Below are 17,543 nucleotides of genomic sequence, written 5' to 3' on the forward strand. Positions count from 1 at the left end.
CTGGCAGTCTTGAAACCAGCTTGTGATTCATCCAGCTCAGCATTTCACATGATGTACTCTGCATGTAAGTTAAATAAGCAGTGTGACAATGTACAGCCTCGTTGAACTCCTTTCCCAGTTCTGAATAAATCCATTGTTTCATATCTGGTTCTCACGATTGCTTCTTGACCTGCAAGACAGGTTTCTCAGAAGACAGATTATTGCCAAAATGATTTGATATTGGGGGGTTGTTTTAAAACAGCCTAGGAAGTGGGGAGTAGGTGAGAATACAAATAAAACAAGAATTTGTCATAAGTTAATAATTGTTAAAACTGCACAAAGAAATATAGATCAATGGAACAAAATAGAAAGCCCAGAGATAAATCCACACACATATGGACACCTTATCTTTGACAAAGGAGGCAAGAATATACAATGGAGTAAAGACAATCTCTTTAACAAGTGGTGCTGGGAAAACTGGTCAACCAGTTGTAAAAGAATGAAACTAGATCACTTTCTAACACCGCACACAAAAATAAACTCAAAATGGATTAAAGATCTAAATGTAAGACCAGAAACTATAAAACTCCTAGAGGAGAACATAGGCAAAACACTCTCCGACATAAATCACAGCAGGATCCTCTATGATCCACCTCCCAGAATTCTGGAAATAAAAGCAAAAATAAACAAATGGGATCTAATTAAAATTAAAAGCTTCTGCACAACAAAAGAAAATATACGCAAGGTGAAAAGACAGCCTTCTGAATGGGAGAAAATAATAGCAAATGAAGCAACTGACAAACAACTAATCTCAAAAATATACAAGCAACTTATGCAGCTCAATTCCAGAAAAATAAACGACCCAATCAAAAAATGGGCCAAAGAACTAAATAGACATTTCTCCAAAGAAGACATACAGATGGCTAACAAACACATGAAAAGATGCTCAACATCACTCATTATCAGAGAAATGCAAATCAAAACCACAGTGAGGTACCATTTCACACCAGTCAGAACGGCTGCTATCCAATGTCATTCTATTTCTGAAACAGTTTCCAAAAACAATGAAAAATATGCTTGTTGTTGTTCAGTCGCTCAGTCATGTCCACTCTTTGCGACCCCTTGGACTGCACCACTCCAGGCTTCCTTGTCCATCACAAACTCCCGGAGTTTACCCAAACTCATGTCCATTGAGTCGGTGATGCCATTCAACCATCTCATCCTGTGTCTCTCCCTTCTCCTCCTGCCCTCAATCTTTCCCAGCATCAGGGTCTTTTCCAATGAGTTGGCTCTTTGCATCAGGTGCCCAGAGAATTGCAGCTTCAGCTTCAGCATCAGTCCTTCAGGTGAATACTCAGGTTTGATTTCCTTCAGGATTGACTGGTTTAAAAACATGCTTGGGAATTTTTTAAATAATGGGCTTTCATATGAGTAAATCTCATTTATACCTCTTTTATTGAGGTACACAACTGTTTTGTGTCTTTAAGATGAGTGAACAGACCATCTGCTGAGTGAAGAAAATTATATGGTTTTGTTATGCTGTTTTCTGTCTATTAGCTGCCACAGTTCAGTTATTTCAATTAGAATTTTAAGGATGGGGAACCTGATGGGCTTGGGATTGCAAGAGTTGAACATGACTTAATGACTAAACAACAACATTATCTTGTATATAAATTACTATCAATATAACATTGAGTCTTTAAATCACTAACTCAATTCAAGTCTTCATTTAGGCTAGGTAGAGCATTAGTTGGTGACAGAGATCTCAGTTGTTTCCTGAAGTACTCTTTCTTAAGCCTTTAAAGACACTGTATATTTCTTTTATCATTCTCTACACTGGCAGTTTTCCTTAATCTATGACAATCTGTGAATCTGTGACACAGATTCTGTGACAGTCTGTGAATATTGTATAGCGTGGCGGTGGTTGATGACTCTTTCAGTGTTACCTGGTTGTAAAGACCAAACACAAACATAAAGAATAGTCTCTGGGCTCTTAAACTTTTGAACTGTTCTGCTAGAGAGAAATTTTTCTAGTGTTTTTTAATGACCTGTTCACTGGTAGGTTTATCTTCAGATACAGCAGAGCTATTAAATACAAAGTAAAATTTAATTTTTACTTTTATGCTAAATGAAATATTCAATTTTCCAGTTATTTTTGCAAACACAATAAAAGTAATATGACTCTTATGGCTTTACCAGTTATATAAAATCTTTAGTGAATTTTTCTCCATTCCGCATACCTAATAACGTAGTACAGTTCAGAGTTAAATGTAAATTAGAGAAACAGATATAAAATTAATTTTAGTAAAATGCTATAATGTTGTCTTGCTCCAGAATTCTTTTATTACTTCTTCCTGTTTTGTTACAGAGTACTTCATCTTTTGTTGGTGTTACTAAGAATAAATATGTAACTATAGTTTTCTTAAAGCATTTTTAAGATTTAAATCTGTACCCAGTTATTCTTTAGAGAAGGGTGTGATTTAGGCTTACATTGTTAAGTGAACAAACTCAAGTTTATTTGAAACAAAACAAAGGGTACAATTTTGAGCTACCTTTTTTCAAATTTTAAATAGAATTCAGGAGGTACATTCAGTCAGCTTGAACATTTGGTGCTTGTGTTTATATTGAGTTCCTGGCCAACAAAAATATCTAGAGTATAATGAAATAACTTTAATTTTACTTGCCTAAGGTTATCTGAAAAGATTTTTACTTGCAAATCTAGAAAAAGAAAAAAGAAATGCATATTTTCTGTCTGGGCAAAGCACCGTTTTCCTTAGTGATAGTCCATTTTAGTAATAGTAAAATGTTTTATGACCTAAAGAAAGTAAAACTTGTGAAATAGTAATGTGTTATCTACAATTATGTGAATAATGAGATTTAAGGTTGCCTCTGTTATATGAAATCTCCAAGATACAAGATGATTCTTTCCAGAATATTCTCTACAGTTCACAAAGGAAATATCAGTTTAAATGGGCAGAACACCATTCCAGTAGAAATGAACTTTGAATAGGCATAATAGTCACTTAGAAAATTTTTTGTACCCGATGTGTTATATTCAAAATAGTGGTTCAAATGGTCAGATTGAAATAGAACAGTACAATTTCTTATTACAATGCATGTAAGCATGTCAAGAGGCAATCTTCTGTCAACACCAGTATTATATATTTCATGTTCAAAGTGGAACTTGTTTGTAAGAAGACAGTGCAGTATGTCACTGAAAATTTGGAATCTGTCCGAGGCAAAATTAAAAGTTGTGTATGCATCCATTTCCCCATTTTTATGAAAGAGCACAGTATCTTTTTTGCTTGAAGATTATACATTAGAAATGAAAAGCTGTTAGGTCATTTAATCTTATATATTAATATTTTTGTGAACTACATACTGTGTTTTTAAAGAAACTTAAATATACAGAAAGAAAATGAAAAACAGAGGCAGGGTTCTTAAAAACTTACTAGTATTAAAAAAGCAGATATCCAGCAAAGTAAAAAGCCCAAATATATATTTGTACTAAACCTAGATACACCTACACATTTTTTAAGATTACATTTGGAACCTTGAGCAGTGCCAAAGGTATTTACATCTATGACACCATTCATAGACTATTTAATCTTAGAATGTGTTTAATTGAAAGGTAGGCATACTGAACTATAGAATGATTAGGTTGTCTTGTTACTAAAGAAGAATTTTGGTGTGTCATTTCTTCTGATATTTAACAAAATACTCAACGGTTTCTTCCACAGAATCTCCCTGTTACTCGTATTTTAGACAATCTCATGGAGATGAAGTCAAACCCTGTGAGTAGCATATAACACTGTACTTGTAAATTCTTGAGCATACCAAACTGCCTATACCAAGGGTGATAAACTTAGTTTGTTGTGGGCTTCATCACAGCAGAGTGCATGAGGGAAAGGAAAGAGTCCACGTCCTCAAACAGCATTTTTTAGCCATTATCATGGATAATATGAATTGGTTTTTCAGCTACTACATCCACTCTGGCCAGCTCTCATGCAAAGTAAATGTAGATCCATATCCTATATGTATCCTAAGGAGCAAGTTTCTATAAATAAAAGAGAACTAGTGAGCATCAGTTGGTATAATATGAAAAGTACCAGACCAGTTTAATTTTATGAAATTAAATTAGGATAGAAGTACATAGTGAAAAATTTAAGAGCATGTGTTCAGATGGCACTAAATTCTTTTGGGCTAAAAAATAAATTGGAATTGTTTGATAAAGAGATAAGTGAGTAAATATTGTTAGCACTTACTTAAAAAATGGGTTTTTGAGCTGTTTATAATTCAAGAAGGGAATGTAAAAATCATCACAATCTGTTTCATAAAGCAGCCCATCATGTTACTGTGGCAACTGGAAAGAGAGCGGCTGTCTGGAATAGATCAGAACCCTGGTTTGGGTTGATCTGGGTCACTGTAGACTTGGCATCAAGACTTAGGATACCAGGCTGAGAAACAGAGTAAGAACAGAATCTTCAGATAAATATGTCATTATTTCATATTTGTTAAAACATGGTTATAATAACATGAAAGAAAATAACAAGAACAAATTTTAAAATCTGTCCATGTGAAAACAAAGATACAGTATTACAGAGAAAAAGCCCGGTAAAGGGCAGTTGCAATTATGAGAGGAAAGAGAAAATTGCCTATAATGATAAGCTAAAAAGGAGTGGATTTTTCTAGAATCAATACAGAGAACATACTAGACAATGTAATAACAATAGGCCTTGTTATTACTGCATCCTAGAGTATATGAAGGATATGAACAAATGAGGAATATAGAATATATGAAGGAATGCTTCTTGAAAAGCCTTAGCAAAGTATGCATTTATGATTAATGCATTTGTGATTGTCTTTAGAGAATACTACTTCATAATAGGCAGGAGGTTTCTAGAAGATATTATCCCAAACAATTATAAAAATTAAAGATATAAATAAATGTGAAAATTTACATGCCAAATCCACATTTCTGCCATATGGATGGCTAAATTATGGGTCTTATTCACATGTGTCTCCAAGTTCTATAAATTAATTTATCAGTTCTAGTGACTTTAACTTAATAACTGAAGGCACATTACCACAGGCAGATAGTTTTTAATTAATTAGAAAAAGTAAAATTTTTCTACTTTAAAAGCATTTTTTCACCCATCTGTTAGGTGGGACAGATGCCTGCACTCTCTCTTATCCCTGTCTTGTTCCCATATTGAAAAATTGATTTGGAGGCATTGAAGACATTAACAATGTGTACAAAGTTAGACCTGACTAATAATCTTGAATATATTGTATCTCAAAGGCTTTAAAAATGCTGTAACCTAATTCTAGGTGCATTGTTATCACTTGTATTTACTAAGTGATCTGTGGTTTGTCTTGATTGAATAAAATGAAAGGGATTAGGCAAGATACCAGATAGGTTTCATCTCCTCTTGTACATCTGGGTAGTAGTGGTTTCCTGGAGCAAAGTGTTGAAGGATTATGGTGCTGCATTTGGTTTTGGGCTTCCCTGGTGGCTCAGATGGTAAAGCATCTGCCTGCATTGCGGGAGACCCAGGTTTGATCCCTAGGTTGGGAAGATCCCCTGGAGAAGGAAATGGCAGCCTACTCCAGTACTCTTGCCTGGAAAATTCTATGGATAAAGGAGCCTGGTAGGCTACAGTCCATGGGGTCACAAAGAGTTGGACACAACTGAGAGACTTCACTTTTGGTTCAGGGAGAGGGGAGAGTCCTGTGATTGATTAGCGCTGGCCATCACTGAGTGCAGGACTAGATAGTGATAACACTGCATAGTTGGTCATTGATCACCTTTGGGTAGGTTCATCCAGAAAAGAATCAGAAAACATCGCAGAAAAGAATGAGTTCCTTTGGGTGTTTGTGCTTTGGAGGGAGGAGGAGATAGAGATTAGGAAATAATGATATTATATGCAGTAAAGCAGTACTTTCTAAATCTTTAATATCAAGATATTATCTTTAATATCAATAAGCTAGTTGATTATGTAGTATGGAGACCGGCAACCCCTTATCCACAAGTTCTGAAATCCAAAAAGATTTTGTATAACTCGTTTGGTGGCAAAACCTAACCTTAACTCTTGTTGAGGTTCTTTATAGTTTATCGTACTTTATGTTGATATTCATTTGTTTAGCTGCAGAAATATTACCATGTTACATGATGGGGTGCTGCCCACTGGGAATACTACATTATATAGAGTTGTTATGCGTGATATTATCTATCTACAGTTTTTTAAATTCAAAGTTCCAAAATATATCTAACTCCAGAGGTTTCAATTATAAAAGACTTGAACCTGTATTAGGTATTCTGCACAATCAATAAAATCATGGACATATAATAATGTAAAAAATTCTAAAAGCAAATATACTTAAGTGCATTAGCTTATAAAACAGGTATATTTATTTTTCTCAGTTATTAAGTATAGTTCCCTGTGCTATACAATAGTTTCTTATTGATTATTTATATATAGTAGTGTGTATATGTTAATCCTAAACTACTAATTTATCTGCCCCCACCCCGCCTTGGTAACAACCATAGTTTGTTTTCTGTGTAAAAACAGGTATACATTTGAAAAGCAGCATGCATAGTGGTTAAGTGCTGGGGCATTGAAACTAGACTGCCTGGGCTCAGATCTGGAGTTTCCACACTTGTCATAAGACTTAGGAAAGTTAGATAACCTCTCTGTATCCCAGTTTCCCCATCTGAAAAGCGTGGATAATAACAACTACCTCAAAGATGATACGGGATTATGTAATTTCATCTGAGACACTTAGAATGATGTTTAACACATAGTGAATTTTGATGGTGGCTGTTTACCAACTTAGTATTCATTAGTAGATTCATCGAGTAATCTTAAAATACTCTAAGCAAAATTTGAACTTTCTAAAGAGAAATTCCATAGTCATGGTAAAGTTCTCTATTTTTTTTAAATAGGAAACTGATGACTATAGGTATTTTGATCCCAAAATGCTACGGGGCAATGACAGGTAAGCAGCTCTTGCATAATTTGTTGTATGTTTCCTCATTCCCACCAAGAATGGAAATAACTTCTACTGATTTTTTTGTTATAAATCAGTAATTGCTTATTATTAAAAATTCAAACTGTATAGAAAACTGGTAAGTAAATAATATGTAGAATCTCTTTACCCAGAGGTAATCACTGGTAATTATACTTCTTTGATACTTTTCCTTCCAAATATATACAGAAAAAAAGTAATTAGATGCTTGTTGTTTTTAATGAAATGATAAGGGCATTACAATCTTAGGTGTAGAAAAGGAGAATTTGGATAATTTGTGTGCTTTTAAATGAATAATTATTTTGGACCAAATGAAAAAGATGAAGGCTTTATGTTGGATACCAGTTGTTGGTTTTTTATTTAACTCATCCATACAATCTATGTCCCTGGGGACCATTGCTATGAGTCCTTCTTTTTGGCAGTGAAACATTCTGCAAATAATTTCTGTATTTTGTGACAAACATGGTGTGGTAAGATACTAACTTTATTATGTATATATTTTTTGAAATTTAATTCTGGTAGTATGATAGTAGTTTATAAAATACAGAAAGAAGGATAAAATTAGCAGAGAAAAAACCTTCTTGGAGGAATGGTCTTTAGCACCAAAACTTGGGTGAAGCTTCTTTATTGCCTATACCTTATGTTTGGGATCTTTTGAACTTTGATTTATCCCAAGCTTTCAAATCTCTGTAGATAGTCAGATCGGATAATCTGGTCACTAAAAAATTAATTATTAGATTACTTTTTCTCTTCTCCAGAGAGAATACCAGGTTATTCTCTAATACCAGAGTTGCAAAAGAAGCTGCTGCTAGTAGCTGCAGCTGGTAAGAAAGAATTTGACAAAAGAATAAATTATAGAAGGAAGAGGATGAGGAGTGACACTAAGGGGCTTCTTTGGTGGGTGATTAAAATGTTCTAAAATTTTAGACAGTGGTAATGGTTGTACAACTCTAAATATACTAAAAACCATTGATTGTACACTTTTAAATGGTGGGTTTACAACATATTTCATGTTCTCAAGCTTAGACTTTTTTCCTTCCTTATATTTCTATCAGTAGATACATTTTGCTTCTTAGAAACTTCTGAGAAATTCTTTCAATTTTCCCTATATATAGTTTATTCATGATAATGAGAAGGAATATTAGGAATGTTGATAAAAAAGAGAAACACAGAGTTTCATTTTTAATAGGCTCAGCTTTCTCCTGAGCTGTCTCATGACAAGTAGATCTCGGTTTTTAATAACTGGTAGTGCAGTGTTCTTTGAAGTCTCACCTTTCCTCATGTCTGCTCTTAGAGGAACTTCAGGCACTCTAGAAGGAAGTTAGGCATTAGGCAGCTCCTGGCCCCTTTTCTGGAATTTTCACCCAGGTCACAGAAATGGGGAAAAGATGGAACTGTGACATCAGTCACCAAATCATTGAGCAGTTTAATAGCTCTTTCCCCTTGGTTGAGATTTTCAAAAAAGGCTTGTGAGGAAAACTTATCTTTCTTTGTATAGCCTATTTTAGCACTCAAAACAAATATGTATTTGACTCACAAAAGCTGTGCAAATTGCCTTTATTAAAAGAGCTCTAAGACACCAAGTATTTTTGAAATAAATAAATATGTAATTAATATATAAAGAGGTTACAGAAAAATACAGATCCCTTCTTTCATCCCCCTTTTCCTTCCTAAATTGTTATCCTTGCCATATATGTGTTTGCATAGTTTTTTCACAGATGTAGATACCCACAACCTATAATCTGTCCAGTATGGTAAAACTTGCACATAATTTACCACTGAAGTGGGCTTCCTTGATAGCTCAGTTGGTAAAGAATCTGCCTGCAATGCAGGAGACCCCAGTTCAATTCCTGGCTCTGAAAGATCTGCTGGAGAAGAGATAGGCTACCCACTCCAGTATAGTCCTTGGGGTTGCAAAGAGTTGGACATAACTGAGTGACTTTCACTCACCACTAAAGCATATATTTTGTCAGTTTACCTTATACCCAGATTTCCACTCATCGTGGGAACTAATGCTCCATCTTTCCTGTTCCCTCTCAGTCTTCTAGAATTTTAAAGTCAACAGGTTGCCTCATTCCCTTTTGGACACAGAGACATGTACCCCATCTAGCTTGTTCTCTGAACCCCACTTAAGAATTGTAAATACACAGATAATAGTGCATGTGTGTGTATATATATATTTCCCATGCCTTTTTATACTTAAGATAAGCTTTGGGTGAAATTTTCAGTATGGGTTTTTTATTGTTTATTCTTACAGCTCAGTTCCAAGAAACAAAAATCCATTCCAAGAGGTAAGTTCATATAAAAATTCTCTGTCCCTAAAATGGAAGGATGAAAAGGGGACCGAGCAGTCTTGAAGGATATCTTTGTCCTATGGCTTTATGATGATTACTGTATGGCAGTCTTGATAAATCCAATCCTGTATCCTAAAGATGCATTATAAATAACAGATGACTTTTAGGAAAAAACCTTATGGATTTATTTGGTATTTAATTGAAACATGAGGTTTATTTTCCTCATAATTGTTTCTGAAAAATCACTACTTCATTTTAATACCCAATAGACATTAGAAATGTATAGACCTTTTAAAAAAAAATAAATTTCTCTATCATCGAAGGAGCATCAGGCCACTTAGGTTAAAAAAAATACTAACTAGCAAAAGTTGTGGAATAGGCTCCAGACTAAAAGCCATGTTTCTTGAGAGCTAAAATACTGTTCTGTTTCTTTTAACTTACCTATTTTCTTCTACTTGCATTTTTAGGCAATTGTTTTTGTGGTGGGAGGAGGCAACTACATTGAATATCAAAATCTGGTTGACTACATAAAGGTACATTTGACGTTCATATTCTTTTATCATTCGAGGTTTCACAGTTGTCCCATGTCTTTAACATATTAGCAGTCTCTGATGGCTTTCCTGATTCTTAAATAATCCCTTTTCTAGAGATAGTTTAAAAATCTGGCAGATAAGAAAACAGTGAATATATGAGCATTTTTCCATGTCACATTCATTTTTAGCCTAAAATTTTACTTGAGCTGGAAAATAATGTATCTTCTTGATGTAATGTACTATGCAGCTATCTATATTAATTTGACTTTAAGTGTTTAAATAAGCTCCTGTCCCAAAAAACTCTCCCTTGGTGAAATGATTTACTGAACTCCATTTACCTAAATTAAGCACTTTTCTCTCATCTTATTGACCGAAGTCAGCAGCATACCTCAAATAAACTTGGAATGTCTGCTCTTTCAGCAAATAGGCACTTCAGAGGCAGCACTTTAGAAGTGGTGTGCTGTTCAGAGCTAACAGCAGCAGGGAGTGACAGACAGCTAAGCAAAAGAATCTGAAGGGAAAGGTGTAACTTGGAGAGCAGAAATGCCGTTTAAAATGCAGAGTCAACAGAGCCAGTGACATTTTATAACCTTCATTATTCACTTAATATTAATGATTATTCCTTGTGGTCCTACGTTACGTAAGACATCAGTAAATACTGAGATTTTTGTACAGCAGGAGAAAAAAATACATAGGTGGATGTCACAGAGGATCCTCAGTCACACAGAACATGCCTCAGAATGTGGACCACCACTCGGATCTGTGTACAATACCTTGGTTTCAGGGAAGCATCCGTCTTATACAAGGAGATGTCTTTTATACCCTTCTCTGTTCATATAGCCAGAATCAGGCTCCATGACCAGGCTCAAAGGCAAAAAGCAAGGGAACATAACAGAAACCATGAATCTGTAAAATTTCTATGAACAGTGCTGACAAGCTAGTGCAAGTTGTCCCCTGGTCTGTCTGTGACCCTTGGGCAGACTGTATGAATCTGTTTCATTTAGATTTGGCCATGGGTCAACAACATGATTGGTTCCAGGTATGTACCCAAGGGTAAACACAGGGTTGCAACAGACTAGCTGAAATTAATCCTGTACTTAAATCCCATCCTTGGGTAACTTTTCTTAATTACATTTGTCAGCATTCCTTCTGCATTTTTTTTTTTTTTTTACACATTACAGACCAGAAAAACAGGGATAAAAACCAAAAAATGCTAATCATTTGTGTAGTGTAGTGACTGAAATGCAGGTGTAACTTTAAAGAAACTTTGCAGTTTACCAAATAGTCCAGTGTAAACTTGTTTTTAATCATGCATAAACCTCATAACTCTTACCTCTCTACACCACAGAAATTTTAATTTTGTGAAGTGTATTAATAAATGTTAGCTAAGTTTAGTTCTTTCCCCGATCAGTCACCTGCGTCAAGAGACTTCAGGGTGATCAGTGGTAGGCATGTAAGCCCACCACGTTATACAGTCATCCTTTACTTGGTCTCAGTTTACAGAATGTTTTGTTCTAACTTGTTATTGCCTTCCACTCACCAAAGCATGGTGTACAGCTAGTAGGGCACGTGATACTGTGACCCATCAGCCATGTGACAGGTGTTTTATGTCTCTGCATCAGATACTATTCTTAACAGATGATCACTTGGGTTCATATTTACACAGTGGTCTTTGGCTCTTGTGTTGAACAGATTCTTCCGTACACATTTGAGCAGCAACAGTATCCTAATTTTGCCTCCTAGAAGGGGTCCTCCGGAATATATAAACCCTGTGAAATGAGAGTATGTAAAACAAAAGGAAGATTAGAATTATTCTGGGTGTTTATCCCCTAGATGTTTTTAACATCATCAAGATATAGCACGTGAGTAAGTCCAGATTAAATCTTTCATAAACCTACCAGAATCCGTTTGGACCTTCAGCTTCAAATAAAGGAGGCTATTTCTGCAGGTGTTGTGGGCATCTGTAAATATAGCCAAGAGTATTATCCTCTTGCTCCCAACCTCTTTCAGGGTACCATGATAATGTTAGCTTTTTATTATTATTAATATTTACCTGTTGGCTCCATTTCTGAGGATCAAAACTTCTCCATCTTTCCATGTGTCAGCAATTCTTACCCAGAATTTGGCCCCTGGTTTAGAAGACCATCAGCTTCAGCGTGACTCCGGTCCATAGTGGTGGCAGTATGACTGCTGGACTTGCCTTTCTTCATTCCCAGTCATAGGAAGTAGGTTGGCTAAGTGCGAGCTTATAAGACTGTGTTATCCACTGATTAGTACAGATGCAGAAACCATTAATCCCAGCTTACACACAGGTGAAAAGAAGAAACAGTCCAAACAGATTCAGAGGAATTGTCTTCATTTCATTTTCGGATTGTTCATTGCAATTGTATAGAAATCTGATTGGTTTTTGTATATTGATCTTATGTCCTGCAACCCTATTGAACTCATTTATTATTTCTGATAGTTTTTTAATGGATTTTTAAGATTTTCTATAAACAGTATCATGTTATCTGTGAATAAGCTTCTTCCTTATCCTTTTGGGATGTTTTTTCCTTTTTCTCGCCTACCCATCCTGGCTAGAACCTCCAATAACAATAGAAGAGTCCAGAGCAGACATCTTTATCTTCTTCCTGATTTTAGGGGGCAGAGCATCCTGACTTTCACTGTTAAGTTTGAGGTTACCAATGGGTTTTTAATAGAGCTATTAATGTTTAGTAGCTACTAAGCCATATAGTCTAATTATCATGAGCATTCTTTTTTAATCTCATTTGGTCTTACTGTTTCCTTTGTTCTGCATCCTGTTCATCTTTCTATCATCATTTCAGCCCATTTAGGGGAAACTGAGCTAGTAGGTCTGTGATAGCCTGCCTCATGACATTAGAAACCCATGTAATGCAAGCTTGTAGTATGAAACAAAACTTAGGCCTATGGCTCTGAGAGACAATAATTGGGAATTACCTAATATGGCGCTTGATTTATACCAATTCACAAAATGAGCAAGTGCCGTTTTTGTTGGGAATGCAAAGAAAATACTATAAGAATTCTAGCTGATTTATTTGGTAATGATGTTAGTCTGACTGATAATGTAACTGCTATTATAACATTGATGTATTTGATAAAATTAATTGGATTGATTTTTGACAAGATGTTTGATAATACTGATATCAGTGACCAATTGTTCTTTTGTTGGAAGGTGATTGCCTAGGGAATAAGCTAGATTTAGTTAATAATTAATTGTTGCATTGAATCAAGGTATTGGTACATTCATAAAGTTCAGTTTTTAATGAAAGAAGAAATATCAAGTTGAAGTTTTATACTGAAATATAATTTTTAACACTGCAGTTTAGTAATAACTATACCTCACTAGATGACACAGAAGATTAGAGTTTCGTGTTTATCTTTGTTTTTATATTCTGTCAATGCTATAAAGGATGAAAAATGGTGACAAATAATTACAATTAAGCTTGATCAAGGATGGAGAGGAAATGTACTTACATAATCACAAAATTAATCTCAGCCCTCGTGCTGATGTTTGGCCAACCCTGAATGAAATGTTCTAACTAGTGATTAAAATAGGCATGTGCTAGGGCCCAGGGTAGACCAGGGGGCAACTTGGACTGCCTGTCAGTATTCTTGAATGGAAAACGTAATTGATGATTTCACTTGGTTGCTGTCATGTTTTCTTGTTTCTGCTGTTAAGCCGGGTCATGCAGCCTGACTGTAGCTGTGTGACCAGAGAGGAATCAAAGATCCCTCCTTGGGCAAGACTGGGGCTCCCCTGAGACCAGGGCATCCTGGTGGTTCACAACTGAAAGTGAAATGTGTTTAATGTACTCCTACCCTCATGTGAGCATAGCCTCAAGAATCCCAGTTATATGGCCCTGTTTAATGGCTACACATACCATCTCATTTTGAAGAAAAGGAGAGATGTGACTTTTGTTTTACTTGTTCTCAGAGAATGTCAGCCAGCGATGTTTACTCAGCTCATACATCACAAAGAAATGTCCTTCTCTTGTATTGCAAAGCCATAATTCTTTCGGTTCCTTGATTAACCACATTTGGTTTGTACATTACAAAAGAAAACTTACAAATTTACCGTCAAGTTCACAATACATATAAGCATTTCAGCATTAAGAACTTACCAAAATTCTCTAGTCAAAAAGTTTTGACTGCTTGTAACTGGGTGCCAACATTCTGTCAAGGTTAAGGATGAAATTCATAGTTACATATTAACATATAAATACTGTATGATCACAGGTGAGTCTTAAATGCCAATCCATGCTGCTCGCACCATATTCTACTTTCAGTGTTAACAAAACTTTCGGTGTTTTCTTCAAGTAGTTACAGTCCTACATAGAATGTTGGCTGAAGATTTTATAATTATTGCTCCTATGAGATGCGTCACTCATCACGTTCCTTCTGTTTTCAGTGTAAATGCCACTAGAAACATGCCTAACACATACTTTGAATGGAAAAAATGTGCCCATTTCACTACTTTATTCCATGTAATTTTAGGATAGGTGTACACTAAAATCCAGTACTCACCCTAAAGGAAAATAAAACCTTTAAAAATAACAAAAAGTCTTCTTATGTTTAACCCCTCTTCTTGGGAATATTGAAAATATTACTTGTTGTTTGTATCTGAGTTCTGTGTTTGATGTTTTACAGGGGAAACAAGGCAAGCATATTTTATATGGCTGCAGCGAACTTTTTAATGCTACACAGTTCATAAAACAGGTAAAACGTACTTTTTAGTTTGTTTCTTTAACATACCTTAAGTTGCTGTTGATATTTTTCGAAAGAGAGCAAGACAGTCCTATTCGTCTGAACCAGCTGAAACTAAAAGCCACGGAACAAGAAGAATGTAGGGTTTTGCCGTGGACCATTATAAAGGAAACTCGTGTGTGTAATGTTATTTCCATTATCCCAAATCAGTGAAAAAGTAAATTCTGAAAACTTTTAATTGGAGTAGTGTACTTGCTTAGGCAAAATTCAGTCCAGCATTTCCTTGACATACTTCCATATTTCTGACTTTGCCAAGCATATCACAAATTGAACTGAGAAACTGATAGAACAGACTGTCATTCACCTTGCAAGTCACTGAAGGCAGCAGCTGAGGCGTAGAAGGCCTTTACATTCTCTTACTGTTGTTCCCACTAATGTTCTCAGTGCTTACGTTAACTGCAGCTTTTTAAAGCTTAAACTGCTTCAGAGGCTTAGTAGGCTGACCAATAATACTTACTCACCTTTGCCTTGGCTAGCATAAAAATCATAACTGTACCCTCTGCTCATTTTTAGCATCTCTTCCTAGCACCTTCTTCCAGCACAACTTTCTTACCTGCTATAATATGGTTCTTTTATTCTTAACCTCAATGTGGTAGCCCACTGATATTATGAGAATTTCAGATATACAGAAAAACTGGAGAGAATTTACAGTGAATACATTTACATTCCCCACTAACATTTTATTGCACTTGCTTTATAAGCACCTGTCCATCTTTCCATTCTGCTCATTGCTCCAGCTTAATTTCAGAGTAAATTACAGATACCAGTACACTTCCCCCTTAATACATCAGTGCCAATATCATTCACTGGATTTCATTGTTTAGTTGTTGTTGTTGTATTACTCTCTGGAAGTAAAATTTACAGCAGTGAAATACACATATCTTAAGTGTACATTCCTGCCTTGTTGGACGTATTGTTCACATGAGTAACCCAAACCTATATCAGGGTACAGAAGTTTACACAGTGTTCCTTTATGGCCTTTGCCAGTCAGTCCTTGCTCCTAGTCAAAACTTGCTCCCAAAACACTGTCTTGATGTTTTCCCACCATAGATTCGTCTTACGTATTCTAGAACATCATAAACGGAAATTTTCTTGGTTAACTAGAAGATTCTGAATTCTGTTAATCCTTCCAATGAACTAGATGGTGTTAATGCTAATTTTCTCTATTAGTTTTCTGTTCATTGGTTTCTCCTTTTTATTTGATTACTTTGGGTTTACCTTCTTTTACCATCTGATATTGGATAATTATTAAATCATTAACTTCAGTTTTTCATTTCTAAAATAAGCTTTGAAAGCGATAAAGCTTAAACTCTTCCCAAACACTGCTTTAGACACATTCCACAAATGTTGATATATTTGAAATATTTTTAATTTACCTGGTGGTTTATTCTTTAGCCCTTGTAGAGAGATCTATTGTTGTTTGAAGTATTTATGGTTTTTCTAGATAACTTACTGATTTCTAATTTAATTCCCTGGTTGTCCTAGAACATTTTACATGTAAGTTCATTGTCTGAAAATTTAAATCCCTTTTATAAACCAACATATAGTCGATCTTGCTAAGCACTCCATATGAAGAACATGAAGGAAGAGCTGTAAATATTAATTTGGTCAAAGTAGTTGATAGCATTAGTTAGATCCTCTGTATCTATTGATTTTTTTTCTGTCTAGTTCTATCAGGTATTAAAAATCTCCATCTGTGATTGTGGAATTGTCTCTTCCTTTAGTTCTGTCAATATTTGCTTTTAAGTTCTTTTATTAGGTACATACAGAGTTTTGATTGTTTATATTCTGATGAGTGGGCTCTTATCCTTATGCCCATATTCTTCTGCATATCTAGTAATGCTCTTCATCTTGAAATCTACTTTATCTGAAAACTAATAAAGCCACTCTAGCCTTCTTATACTTACTGTTTGCATCTTATAACTTTTCCATCTGTTTACTTTCAACTTGTCTGTGAATTTAAAGCATATATCTTATATATCAAGCATATTATACTTAAAACCTATATATTATGTGTGTGTGTATGTATATATATATCTCAAGATCTAACTATATACTATATATCTTAGAATATTATTGGATCTTGTGGGGTGTTTTTTTAAACCCACAGTATTTTTTTTCAAAAGCCATTCTGACAGTCTCTTTTAATTGGAGTGTATTGGTCTTTAACATCTAATGTAATTATTTACTGTGATTGAATTTAGGGCTACCATTTTACTGTTTTCTCTTTCTCCTTTCTGAACACTTTTTAGAATTCCACTTTAATTCATCTCTGCATTATTAACTTAGGGTTGCTCTAAATACCTTTAACTGTTAATAGACCAGTTATTAGTACTTGTATTAAATGTAGAAGCCTTGCAACCATACAGATCAACATTTATGTTGCAATTGTCATATTTTACATACATCATTAATTTTACAAAATAGTGAACAGTGTTGTTTGTGCTTTATTAAACAGTCATGCATAGAATAAAGACATAAATCTTTTGCATTTATATGGATATGAATTCCAGTGCTATTTATCCCTGCTTACAGATTTTAATTTCTATCTGTTGACTGAAAAACTTTCTAGCAGTCATTGTAGCTCAGGTATGCTGGCAATGAGTTCTCTTAATTTCACATATATATATATACACACACATACAATAATTGGTTTTCAATAATTTAATTACAGTGTATCTGTTTTAGTTTCCATTTTTATGCCGAGATTTCCTTTTTTCTTTCATTGTGAGCCTATTTTTCATCTTTGAGGATATTGTCCTAGCTGCTTTTAAAACCTGGCTATTAATTACCACACATGGATCAACTCACTGTTGGTCCCCATCGTCTTCCCCTCTAGACACTGGGCCCCTGGGTTCCTGTTTCTTTGGATTCACTAATTTGATGCTGTGTCCTTTACACTGTTTTACATTAGAAACGGAAT

General features: G+C 34.9%; 1 protein-coding gene across 1 annotated transcript in view; it reads left to right on the plus strand.

The window, feature by feature from the left end:
* SCFD1 (sec1 family domain containing 1) overlaps positions 1-17,543 on the plus strand; it is a 109,206-nt gene that overhangs the window by 90,704 nt on the left and 959 nt on the right. The window contains exons 20-24 of the mRNA XM_068991605.1: positions 3,720-3,773; positions 6,926-6,978; positions 9,266-9,299; positions 9,770-9,835; positions 14,504-14,572. Of these exons, the coding sequence (XP_068847706.1) occupies positions 3,720-3,773; positions 6,926-6,978; positions 9,266-9,299; positions 9,770-9,835; positions 14,504-14,572 (276 nt within the window). The remainder of the gene's footprint in view (positions 1-3,719; positions 3,774-6,925; positions 6,979-9,265; positions 9,300-9,769; positions 9,836-14,503; positions 14,573-17,543) is intronic.

Source organism: Capricornis sumatraensis, chromosome 19 (assembly GCF_032405125.1).
Source record: "Capricornis sumatraensis isolate serow.1 chromosome 19, serow.2, whole genome shotgun sequence".
NCBI lineage: Eukaryota > Metazoa > Chordata > Mammalia > Artiodactyla > Bovidae > Capricornis > Capricornis sumatraensis.